This window comes from Chelmon rostratus, chromosome 9, assembly GCF_017976325.1.
Source record: "Chelmon rostratus isolate fCheRos1 chromosome 9, fCheRos1.pri, whole genome shotgun sequence".
Lineage (NCBI taxonomy): Eukaryota > Metazoa > Chordata > Actinopteri > Chaetodontiformes > Chaetodontidae > Chelmon > Chelmon rostratus.
The window spans coordinates 19,840,954-19,852,779 of record NC_055666.1 but is presented as its reverse complement, the minus strand read 5'-3'; the positions used below and the strand labels follow the sequence as shown (position 1 = coordinate 19,852,779).

The following is an 11,826-nucleotide window of genomic DNA, read 5'->3' as shown; positions in this document are numbered from 1 at the left end:
GCAAGGACAGGCAGAAGAGAGAGGTGCACAGCAACAATAACAGCTATGATAATAGAAATGTGACTAATAGTGATAACAGTAGCAGTAGGCACAGCCATGATGCACAATCCATTTAAAGTGTCCCAGTGAGCCAGCAACAAATCCATTTTATTGACTTTGAGGATTTTTTCTCATGTATGTCAGTGGAAAACAATATTAATAACCTGTTGACCCACACAGGTGTTTTCACTTATTCTTCCTAATTTGATTTCTGCTCAGGTTGATGTTGGGTGACACCAAGCTGGGACTAATCCTTTTTCACAGCAGACAGCTTGACGTGCCACAGGAGGACAACCACAGGTGTGGATGAGAATATTAAGGGCTCCATTCCAGTTAGATGAGTTTCAGGGTCTGGGTACTACTGTGCATGATCGCTTACTGAAATACCTGAACAGAGGAGAGCCATCGTTAACAGCATTCACTCTGTCTGGGCTTTTCCTGCTATGACGAGCCAAAACGTCTGCTGGAAAAACAGGCTTCTTATGTGATGTCGTCAGACTTTAACTCACTAATTAGATCAAGATAAAATTTGTCTCTCCTTGACAGTTGACAGCAGAACTAATAGAATGAGAAAGATATTAATGAAGCACAGACTTTGTTACTTCTTTATTGACTGAATAAGCACACAGGGAAGATGAAACAATTCCTCATTTCAATTTGGCTGCCTTTTTTGTTCTCTCTGGTTTTTGTTTATCAACATTTTGACTCTCCAAGCGACTAAAAAGCACTCCAGAGTCCGATCCTAGCACTCTCCCTTCAAAGGGGCAGTTCAATCCCAGATACCTTGGCAGGAAGTTCACATCTGCCCAGCTCCTCTCGCCTGGTTGCACTCCGAGTCTGGACAGCAGCTTGTTAGAAATCTCTGGCACTACTGGCTGGAGGAGCGTGCCATAAACCCTCAGGCATTCAAGGGAGACATGGATGATAGTGTCTAGCCAGCGCTGGTCTTTACAATCCCTCCTATCCAGCTTCCAAGGTGCATGGCGCTGAACAAACCCGTTGGTCTGCCTCACACAGGCACTGATGGCCTCCAGCGCTTTGTATACATGCATGCTCTCAAAGTGCTGCTCCACCACAGCAGGGAGATGTTTCACAGCATCCAACATGTGGTAGTCCTCAACAACAGCCCTGCCTCCCTGTTCACTTGGGAAGGACTGGGGACAGAAAGAGGGGTAGACCTGAGCTGGGTTAAGAGCTGGAGCTGTGCAGCGGTTAAGCAGACCACCCAGAGAGTCCGCGAGTTCTGCGTTGAGCAGCTTGATTACTTTGTTGTCTGTGTAATCGCAGTCTGAGTCTGGGACACCTTGACGCAGAAGAAAATACCTCATACCATCAGTTGTGTACATCTTTGAGCGTTCAAGGGGATCCACCACATTACCCAAACTTTTAGACATCTTCTTTCCTCCGACTGTCCAGTGAGAGTGTACATGGATTGTCTGTGGCAGCGGCATTCCAGCCCCAAGAAGGAAAGACGGCCAGTAGATGGCATGAAATTTTAAGATGTCCTTTCCAATAATATGGTGGGCCACGTTCCACCATTGGTCGTGTTTATCTGGATAGCCAGCGACTGTGAGGTAGTTCACCAGAGCATCGAGCCACACGTAGATGGTTTGTTCGGCATCACCCGGGACTGGGATGCCCCACTGAAGACGGCTTCTCTGGCGAGAGACTGAGAGGTCAGGAAGGTCCTCCTGCAGCCACTGGAGGACAGCCTGGTAGAAACGCTCAGGCTGTACAGCCCGGGGATTTCCTCTGAGCCAGTCAAGCAACTGACACCGAAATGCAGACAGACGGAACATGTAGTTCTCCTCTTTCATCCACTCCACCTGCAAAGCAGTGGAGAGAAGATTGAAGGTTTGTTGATGGAGTAAAACTGCACACGCGATGGAGGTGTGATTTGATTTCTGCTTTACAGAATACTTCATTTTTGCATGCTTTTGAGATGCTACAGATGACATTATACAGCCGTTTTCACTGTCCCATAGTACAATCCATGACAAGTAAACTGACTTTAATGTGTACATTCAATGGCGTGTCCCTTTAAAGTTTGCACCCATTCATCTCCAGTAAAATCACACTGATGCTATGATGCCAATTCTGCTCTATTTACCTTGTGGCCACTCTCCAGCGATACCTTGATTTCCTTCCCTGATGAGTCCAAAGCATCGCCCACCTGCGACGGCGTGAGGAAGCTTTCATCTTGGGTGGAGTACCAGCCTTCATAACTCCCCTTGTAAATGAGCCCTTTGTTCCAGAGCACTGACCAGAGATGCTTCACTGCCTCACAGTGTCTCTGCTCGGTGGTTCGTATGTAGTCTGTATACGATACGTTGCAGCTGTTGAAGAGATGCTTGAATCTCTCAGACACATCAGTGCAGAAGGTCAGGGGATCTTTTCCTGCGGCTTCAGCAGCTTGTTGGATTTTCAAACCATGCTCGTCTGTGCCTGGAACACATTATAGGGCGTATGAATAAACTACTCTTTTCAGTTCTATTAGGAAAGTCACATTTACACACATACACAATATATTTATCATATATTTTCAGTGCACAGATTTCTAAAATAAGCCTTAATGTGACTGTAATGTAGAAATTTATGCTGTGACATAAGCTCCAAGTCTGTGGGCATCACATGCAAGCAATACCATCAATAGCATTATATTCAACGGAGGATTTACCTGTTGCAAACCTTGAGCTGAAGCCCTGAAGGAGCTTATACCTGTGAAAGCAGTCAGCTATCACAGCTGAATACAAGTGTCCTAAATGAGGAGAAGCATTCACATAGAAGATGGGAGTGGTTATGTAGAAACTCCTGTCGTCTTTGCAAAAATGTCTGCTCGTGTATGTCAACACTACGACTCTCTGATGTCTGGATAGAGCTGAAACTGGTGCAAGGCTTTGCTGTAGTCTGTGAACAGCCTTACAGCCTCTGGTGACGAACAGAAAGGGGGTCCTCATGACTGGATAGCAGGCGACGGGCACATGAATCCCAGCAAAGGATATTCGGTCAAGGGACTGCAGTAATGATTTGGTACAGTCACGAACGGTAACTGCTAGCAATTAATTTAGCTATAGGATAGCTTTCGCAGAACAGCATATAAACGGAAAAAGGCAACCACTATCGGAGAAATTACCGGAAGGTGGTCGAGAAGTTCTGGTAAATGTTTCGATGAAACTGGCAGAAATCATTGACTGTTAAGCTTTTTTCCTAGAGCCAGAAACGCATGTGTTTTACCCGGTTGTCAAGGTTAGCACTTCTTCCGGTTTCTATCGACGACAATCACTCGTCCAATCAGAACGCCACATGCTGTGCGACGAACACCAACCACCAATCAAATTGTGAGGACTGTCTCCGCATCGCTCTGCCTTAGTTATCAGTTTTAATGACTTTTCAGACTTTAAAACTGTAGTTTTAAAACATGACGTTTTAAACCAGTCGAGCAGAAAAATGTTAACGGGAAATGTTAATGCATAGTTATATGAAGGAAGCATTGGTTTTAGTGCAGGGCAATGGTATACAGCATTAAGATATAATGTTATGACAAGGCAGGAGCACTATAAAAACGCAGTAAATTCATTGTAATTAAATGTAACAAAGAACTGACCAAAAAATCAAATGTGCATCACAATATCTTCCAGAAAGAGTTTCTGTTACAGAGACTGTTGAGGGGTGCATACCAAAATTCACATCAATTTCTACCAGGAATCTGTAGCCTGCTTAGGGTGATCGACATTACTGTAGACTGTAATGGTCTTTGTTATATGCAGATTGTTACAGCTTCAGTCACAGATATATGTTCTTTCAATACAAAGTCCAGGGAGTCATGTACATTGAGCCATACTGCAAGAAAGCCTGCAGCATAGATTCAGTGTAATATATTTTCAGACCCATTCATATGCTTTCTTGTTGATGGTAATTTCTTTTAACTCAGAGAACTTTTCATGCAGCATGCATAAATATTACCACAATCATTCATAAGATCTATGTCAAAGTTATTGCACTGCTACTCCAGTTATTTAAAGACATGGTTTTGTTTTTATACAAAATGTGTTGATTGTTGTAATCATGCAAGCATGACTTGCATGATGTGCTCCAATCATGGAACTGATGCATTATTCATGGTAATTTAATATATGAATTAGTGCAATATATTCTGAATTCCAATACATTTAATCAGCCTCTCTGAGGAGAGAATAGTACTTGTAATTTTATCAAACTCTAGTCAAATGTAACTATTTTCTCACTACATTGTGGCAGTTTAAGTCACTAGTCACTTTTCAGATTACAATTTTTGATTCCTGCCCAGTGAAAACCATGTATCTCCAAATTTGGTAATTTCTCATATGAATATTTCTGATAAACTGAGTATTTAGTGTTCTTTTATGGGATATGAAATATAAAATTCTCCTACTTCTTGAGATAAATAAATTACTAAAAACTTGGATTATCTGGCAAATGCATTATCACAAAGCTGAAAACAGGGTTGTTTTTCTGAACTCATTGAAAGTTGACTAGAGATACATACAGTAGTTCTCACGGGATGGCAACATATTGCTGTACAAAAGTACAACAGTTAATTAAGTAGCTAACATTCGCACAACTTTAAACAACAGCAAAAAATGCAGCATGCACATTAATGCACCAGCAATATTAATCAAAAAACATTATGTATTAGAGTACTTTCACTTTTTATTCTTTAAGTACATTTTCCTGGTAATAATCACAAACTTTTACTTGAGTAAGATTTTGAATGCAGGACTTTTACTTGTAGTGGAATATTTTCACAGTGTGATATTACTACTTTTACTAAAGTAAAGGAAATGAATACTTCTTCCATCACTGGCACTAAATCATTAATAGTTCTGCATAAATCATGAAAATATGAAATGTAATGCATTATCTTAAACTACTCCTCAAATTATAGTATAATCATAAAGTCACTGGCTGAAGAAAATCACTTCCGCTTTCTCTATCGTTTCTCTGGCAATTACCAGGAAGTAACAGGGTGACAGCCAGCCAATCAGCTGCTCCACTCCCTGACGTCAGGCGAACGAACGACGAATGGGGTTGGCGTGACAGCGGAGGTAAATATTTTACAAACTATAACCTCAAGCGGCAGTTAAATTGTGTATTAAACGTAACTAAATCTAAGCTAAGTTACACAAGTCGTTAGCTGAACTTTTATTGGCATCTGTAGCTGTTTAAAAAGCCTGCTAAAGGCTCGTCGCAGTAGAGAGAGTCGGCCTATCATGTGATTTTAAACATGGGATGCCTGTTGCGCTACTCCTGAAAAGTTCCTGGAAGCTTCGCCTCTCGTTGAAGTTCAGTTATTTCAGCATTCGGAAGAACCGCATTTTGTGTTCTCTGTTGTTCCAGATGGAAGTGAACCGTTTGGACTTCTACATCGGTCTCTCTCTGGCGGTGAGCTCCAGTGCTTTTATCGGCGGAAGTTTCATCTTGAAGAAGAAAGGCCTGCTGCGATTGGCCAGCAAGGGTTCAATGCGAGCAGGTACCGTGCGGTTTATTAAAATTAAGCTAAAGTTTGTCAACTTTAAAAGGCCAGTGGTGAGCGACCTTCAATGAAGTAACGAGTAACTAACTAACAGTATCATAACGCTACGTTCTCTCAACGATAAGTACGCTATATTTAGAGTATCTTTTTTTTACCAGCAGTCAGACAGCTCTTTCTGACAGGAAATGAAGCTGTAAATATCACTCTCTGGAGAGAAGCATTTAATGAATACATATGTAATGGATTTTGAGAAGCTACATAATGTGAGGAGCTAGATAATGTTTACCTTGTAAAGTGACTCAAACAGTGAGTTGATTATCAAAATAGATTCAAGATTCAAGAGTCTTTATTGTCATTGAGCATGTCAATTAAATTTTCATTGCAACCCCCATGTTAGGAACAGATAGTAAGAAAGATAAGAAGACTAGAAAGAATAAAATTAAGATAACTACAATAAAATAAAATAAACCAACATGCAATAGAAATATTCGTAAAGCAATTAAAAATATAACAGAATGAAAATATACTAAGGCAATAAAATATACTAAACAATAAACAATAAAATATGGAAGTGAAATGTGCAAACACAATAAAATATACAAGCAGAATAAAATATACACAGTGAAATGTACCGACAGAATAAAATATACCAGTGGACAATAAAATATGCCAATGAAAATGAAATGTGCCAATATACTAAAATGTATATAATTTAGTTAAGTGTGTGTGTGTACTTAAAAGTTAAGTACACAGAAGGTGCAGGTGGAGGTGGAGGTGGAGGTGTAAAAGTGCGGTGTGCAGTGGTTCACAGTTCTCACAGTCTCTCGCTGCAGTGAGGGGCTGCTGGGGGTGATAGCTGTAACAGCTCTGGGGAAGAAGCTGTCCCTCAGTCTGTTAGTGGTGGTGCGGATGTTCCTGTGCTGCTTTCCTGATGGTAGCGGTACAAATAGTGGCTGATTAATACTCCATCAGTTGACTCATTGATTAATTGACTAATCATTGGGGCTTTATCATTAGGTATTATATCAAAGTTGCTGAATTAAAAATATTGGATACAAAAATGCATCATATGTGTTTTATTTGCAAAATCACTATACTGTAACTGTCAGTGATGTGTAGTACCTGGTGATCTTTAACTGTTACTGAGAAATTTATGATATTGACTCTAGTTTGTCTTTTGTGAATATCACAGGTCAAGGTGGCTATGCTTACCTGAAGGAATGGCTGTGGTGGGCAGGACTAATTTCCAGTAAGTGAATGATTTACAGACTTAATAATTGTTTGTTTTCACTTGGTTGCACTACTTTCCAGCCATGCTCTAGAAACATTGTGGTCTTTGTTTTTCAAGGAAGGAATGAGGCTGTTGTGGGTTTGGTATTTTTGGCTGGTGACGTTGCAGTAGATGCTTCACCCACACCACATCTTTGAAGTGCACATTCCTCCAAAGAGCACATTTGCACATGTGGGAAGAGAATAATATGTCACCTTCTAACCAACTGCAATTCATATTTATATTCTAGTGGGAGCTGGAGAGGCCGCCAACTTCGCTGCATATGCGTTTGCGCCAGCCACACTGGTGACTCCTCTTGGAGCGTTGAGTGTACTTGTGAGGTAGTTGTCTTTAACTTTTAAGTTTTATTTGGCCATTTTTTTTTAGATCACTGATGTTATCATGACTTATCAGACATTTGCTAAGTGTGACACAAATACTCCATCTCAGTACTAAAAGATAAGTCTGGTGAAGGTCGCTATTTTTTTCTTATTGTTGGTAAATCCCAAGAAAAGACCAAAACCAACAATGAGTTGCTCCCACTAACAGCTATTGTCTGTATAACAAGACCCCTTAACACAGGTTAGGGTCTTACTATGAACAAGCGTTGTGAGAGGCTCAACAAAAGTTTTTCCCTCTCAAATTTTTTTGAGGGATTTTTTTTAAAACCTGAAACATGCAAATGTTTTCAGTTTCTTACAAGAAAAAAACGTAAAGGAAATTCAGCTAAAAATAATTAGATGTTATGTAATGAAAGCATTTGTTTTCTAAGACATGACTTTTGCAACTATTTATCAAATGGCAACATAAAAAAGTAACAATGTGAGAGGAGTTGCTCTTTGTGATGAACCGACAGAGAATTGTCACCTGAATCATTTATAGTGAATTTGAGTTTGTTGTCTAGCTGTCTGCCTCACTACTTTGCTGTTTTGGATCACTTTCACTGCTCTCATGCAGTCTTTTTCAGCTGCAGCACTCTGCTGTTTTCAGCAAAAAGCACTGAAAACTCACTGTACACTACCTGCTCAGTACCAAACTGCTGACTGGCATAGTTAGCAGCTAGCTGGTGAACATTGTGGAGCATTTTGCAGCTAAAGAGTTTACCTTAGGAGTTGCTAGAGACCAAAAACAAAACTTAAAGAGTCTGAATATAGGACTTGGATTCACCAGGCGGCCAGTAACACTAATCCAAATTAATGATAATGTTGCTCAGTAACGGCTGGATGTGTAAATAAATAACTGTTTGCTAACGAGTTCACCACATGGACTTATAATTTGATGACATGTCAGTGGTGTGTTCCCAACTTTTTTCTTCTGCCCCCAAGTGGCCAAACAAATAATTTATTATGTGTTGAAATCATCTTGTGACCAGTCAAATTTACCATGGGACTCCTTTGTGGAGGGGGTCTTTTTGGTTTTTGACCTCCTTTAATCAAATCAACGTCTACTTGGAACCTCTCGTCACAGGTTTTTGGAAAGTACAGAGAGGCAGACTATCACATTATTGATTTTTGTATGTGTATAGTAAAGGTGCTAACTCTTTCTATCTACATCCTTTGTTTTTCCTTCCAGTGCCGTGCTCTCTTCTTACTTTCTGAATGAGAGGCTCAATGTGCATGGGAAGATTGGTTGTTTGCTGTGCGTCCTGGGCTCCACAGTGATGGTGATCCATGCCCCTCAGGAAGAGGAGGTTGCTTCTCTCAGTGCCATGGCTGAGAAGCTCAAAGACCCAGGTAGGACCAGCCCTTAATCAGGGTGATGTGATTAACCACACTATGGAAACTGAATCCCAGATAAGGGTTGGATGATTTCTTTCAGGGTACTAACTCATTCTTGAATGCCCCCACTAGGTTTCATTGTGTTTGCTGTGTGCGTTGTGGGAAGCAGCCTGGTTCTTATCTTTGCTGTGGCTCCGCGGTTTGGGCAGAAGAATGTGCTGGTCTACATCCTGATCTGCTCTGTGATTGGCTCCCTCTCTGTGTCTTGTGTCAAGGGCCTGGGCATTGGCATTAAGGAGCTGTTCGCTGGGACAGCAGTGCTGAAGGAACCCCTGTTCTGGTCGTTAGTCATCTGCCTGGTAATCTGTGTTAGCGTTCAGATCAGCTACCTGAACAAAGCCCTCGACATTTTTAACACTTCCATGGTCACTCCCATCTACTACGTCTTCTTCACCACCTCTGTCATGGCCTGCTCAGCCATCCTCTTCAAGGAATGGTTGCGTATGACCACTGACGGAGTAGTGGGAACTATTAGCGGGTTCCTCACCATCATTTTGGGAATCTTCCTTCTCCATGCCTTTAAGGACATTTTATTTAGCAGGGATTCCCTCCCACTCTTCCTGAGGAAAGGTCCTCAGGGCTTTCCATGGGGGCACCAGCCTTATGTGGCTCTTCCCAGCCATGACATGCAAGCAGAGGATGAGATGAAGCTGCCCAGAGAAGGAGGCTCAAAGGGGGGGTGGGGTACGCACCAGAGAGCTCCTTAAGTACTTTGAAAAATTGCTTATTGCAATTCTGAGGCTTTACTGCACATCACAGCTTTACAGTGTGTCAAGGAAGTTTACTAAATCTGAGTTTTGAGTCAGTCATAATGCAGAATGCACTGGAAAAGCAAAGGTGCCTAAATTGAGTGTAAAGTTCCTATCAATACACTGGATTTCATTTAAATGTACATTCTTGGATATACACAATTTCACATCCATATGTTTTTGTTTTGGTTGAACAAACATAGGACAGAATTATTATCTGTATTATCATTTATAGAAATGTGAATGGCAGTTGCACTGCTGTGTACATTTTTTTACAGTAGTAAAAAAGTATTGAAGGTTGAATATTAGCCTGCATAAGCATGATTGTGCCTTCTGTTGCTGAAAATAACCTTATTCAGTCATTAGTTTTGCACTTTTAACCTTAAGCTTATATTGTATGAAAGGTTTGATTTTACAACCAATACAAAGGTAGATAAATTGATTTGCAGCCTGAATGCATTTCAAGCATCTGTTGTTGAAGAACAAGTGAATAATTCCTCTTACTGTAATACCTCAGTATTATATACAAACTGTACCAAAGAATGTTCATTTCCTGTATAAATTAATTCCCAACATGTGCCAACCTGTAACATACCTCTGGTGTAACTGTTACTTTTTGTGAGTTTGATAATGCTAATTAAAATCTAACTCCCAACATTACTTGACTACAATTTTCCAAAAGACAGACAGTTATTTGGCATTTTGTTTATTGCATATGTACAGACCAGAACCTCATGCCTCTCCGGTCAAGACATCGTTAGTTCTCTTAAATTATAGCCGAGTCTGTGCTGATGGCCTTGTGGCTGTCAAAAACAGGTGGCAAGCTGAATATCCCAGATGCATCCATCTTTCAGCAGTCTCCAACACTCAACCCCCTTGTTACAGCATTGGATGTTAACACATTCAAGCTCAGTTTCACAGCCTGACTGGTGAACTGACTTGCAAACACTCATATCCTGATCAATGAAGGACAAATGAAACCCCAGACGTCTGCATGAATCCATACATGGTGTTAATCTTAGGCACTTGTATCAAAATTAACACTTAACATTGTTCCTTTTTCCAGTTCAAGGGACAGTTCAGCAACATACAGTCAGCTGCCAGGACCAAGCGGCCTCATGTCAGAGCAGGGGCTGCGTGCATGTGTCTTGTCAGTCCTTCCAGAGACAGTTTTTAGTCTGACATGGTCTCAGAGAATGAGCCCCTGCTCCTCTGAGTCTGTTCCAGTCTGTTCAGGATGAACTGGCTGGTGTCAATAAATCGCTCCACACAGTTAACGAAGCACATTTCTGTCCTTGAGTCCAGCTTCGGCCCGGGTTTATCCATACATTTCTCCTGGAGACAGAGACAGAACAATTCAGGCGAGGGATGGTGCAAGGTATTACAAGTAGTACATCACACACAGCACAAGAGCTCGTTCGTTAAAATCGTAATTAATTGCCCCAGCTGTGACATCAGCTTTCCGTCCGTTATTTCGTCATTACGTCACGTAAAAGTTTCAACTGCAAACATTGGAGGAGGAGGAGGTTAAAAGTCTATTTTAAACCCGTTTTACAGCAGTGGCCTACCTCCTCGTCGGTATTTTGTGATCTCACAGATGTCTACTTTCAGTCCAGTATGATAAAATGTTACCATGGACGAAACCAACGTTTTGATCCAACATTTCGACGCACTGACGCTCCGCTCAACCCTTGCTTGTCCTCTGCGCTAACGACCCGCAGCAGGCCGACGTAGTGGTCATCCCAATCCAGGGAAATATTACATTTAAACGCGTGTTTCGCCGACATTTAATTGTTCCGGGCGGCCAGTGGACATCTCTAGAACCACTGAGATGCAACCTGCTGCTGAATAACAGGTGAAAATAGCGTCGGATAACCTTGCCTCAGGAGGTTTGCACCGGGAACGTTAACTACCGTTGTATGGCCGAGTCCCAGAGTCGCACACGGAGTTCTGGGGACACACATGAGGCTAAAACGGCCTTATGTTTACATCATGACATCGTTATTAAACCACAGGAAATAAAATACGTATATGCAACTTTCTAGCTAGTCTAAGGCAAGCTATCTGCCAGCTACATGCACAAATAACTGCAAACTGTAGAGCTGCACTGCTAGCTTAAAGCTTCTCTTACCCAGCAAACCTCAGTCATTTGATGCACCAGCTGCTGAAATCTTTGCTTTTGAGACTCGATTTCGATGAACTGCTGAAGCTGGGGGTCGGCTGTCGCTCCCTGGCCTTCCATGTTTTGCTAAAATTAGGTCGTACGAGCAATATTATTGTAATTCTGAAAGCCTTATGGCTCTATTGCTGACCTTCACGTGTATGTATGCACGACAGGAACCAGGAAGTAGTTCAACCAATCACAGAGCGCGCTCTTCTGACGGCCTTCGTCATCAGGCACATGTCATTTTTCGTAACAGCCACAGTGAGTTAATGAGATGCAATTTAGTTGAACAAATACAGCTGATGCCATCTGAT

At 41.6% G+C, this 11,826-nt stretch overlaps 3 protein-coding genes across 4 annotated transcripts; 1 reads left to right on the top strand and 2 right to left on the bottom strand.

Moving 5' to 3' along the window:
- Positions 1-575: 575 nt before the first annotated feature.
- On the bottom strand, positions 576-3,263 carry mars2 (methionyl-tRNA synthetase 2, mitochondrial). Its single transcript, XM_041944515.1, has 3 exons — positions 2,717-3,263; positions 2,150-2,484; positions 576-1,865 (listed from the first exon to the last, which is right to left on the bottom strand). Exons 1-3 carry the CDS (start codon positions 2,994-2,996, stop codon positions 687-689), a joined length of 1,794 nt encoding a protein of 597 aa, XP_041800449.1. The 5' UTR covers positions 2,997-3,263; the 3' UTR covers positions 576-686.
- A 1,806-nt stretch (positions 3,264-5,069) lies between these two features.
- On the top strand, positions 5,070-10,011 carry zgc:101583 (uncharacterized protein LOC494104 homolog). 2 transcript variants are annotated; one of them, XM_041943740.1, is made up of 6 exons: positions 5,070-5,123; positions 5,416-5,548; positions 6,744-6,800; positions 7,072-7,162; positions 8,394-8,554; positions 8,672-10,011. In XM_041943740.1, exons 2-6 carry the CDS (start codon positions 5,416-5,418, stop codon positions 9,304-9,306), a joined length of 1,077 nt encoding a protein of 358 aa, XP_041799674.1. In that variant the 5' UTR covers positions 5,070-5,123; the 3' UTR covers positions 9,307-10,011. The 2 variants fall into 2 exon arrangements, with proteins under 2 accessions (XP_041799674.1, XP_041799673.1); XM_041943739.1 differs by lacking the exon at positions 5,070-5,123 and having other exon boundaries at positions 5,149-5,548.
- Positions 9,592-11,682, bottom strand: timm8a (translocase of inner mitochondrial membrane 8 homolog A (yeast)). Its single transcript, XM_041943742.1, has 2 exons — positions 11,480-11,682; positions 9,592-10,683 (listed from the first exon to the last, which is right to left on the bottom strand). Exons 1-2 carry the CDS (start codon positions 11,588-11,590, stop codon positions 10,522-10,524), a joined length of 273 nt encoding a protein of 90 aa, XP_041799676.1. The 5' UTR covers positions 11,591-11,682; the 3' UTR covers positions 9,592-10,521.
- Positions 11,683-11,826: the final 144 nt, after the last annotated feature.

What these genes read in the sequence shown, in the direction of transcription:
- mars2 (XM_041944515.1), bottom strand. Translation starts at nt 2,996, where the DNA reads ATGAGGACCCCCTTTCTGTTCGTCACCAGAGGCTGTAAGGCTGTTCAC. An exon ending in CAGCTCAAGGTTTGCAACAG is followed by an intron (nt 2,485 to 2,716) that starts GTAAATCCTCCG and finishes AATGTGTTCCAG; the next exon opens with GCACAGACGAGCATGGTTTG. An exon ending in CGCTGGAGAGTGGCCACAAG is followed by an intron (nt 1,866 to 2,149) that starts GTAAATAGAGCA and finishes ACTGCTTTGCAG; the next exon opens with GTGGAGTGGATGAAAGAGGA.
- zgc:101583 (XM_041943739.1), top strand. Translation starts at nt 5,308, where the DNA reads ATGCCTGTTGCGCTACTCCTGAAAAGTTCCTGGAAGCTTCGCCTCTCG. An exon ending in CAAGGGTTCAATGCGAGCAG is followed by an intron (nt 5,549 to 6,743) that starts GTACCGTGCGGT and finishes TGAATATCACAG; the next exon opens with GTCAAGGTGGCTATGCTTAC. An exon ending in TGAGAAGCTCAAAGACCCAG is followed by an intron (nt 8,555 to 8,671) that starts GTAGGACCAGCC and finishes TGCCCCCACTAG; the next exon opens with GTTTCATTGTGTTTGCTGTG.
- timm8a (XM_041943742.1), bottom strand. Translation starts at nt 11,590, where the DNA reads ATGGAAGGCCAGGGAGCGACAGCCGACCCCCAGCTTCAGCAGTTCATC. An exon ending in AAATGACTGAGGTTTGCTGG is followed by an intron (nt 10,684 to 11,479) that starts GTAAGAGAAGCT and finishes CTCTGTCTCCAG; the next exon opens with GAGAAATGTATGGATAAACC.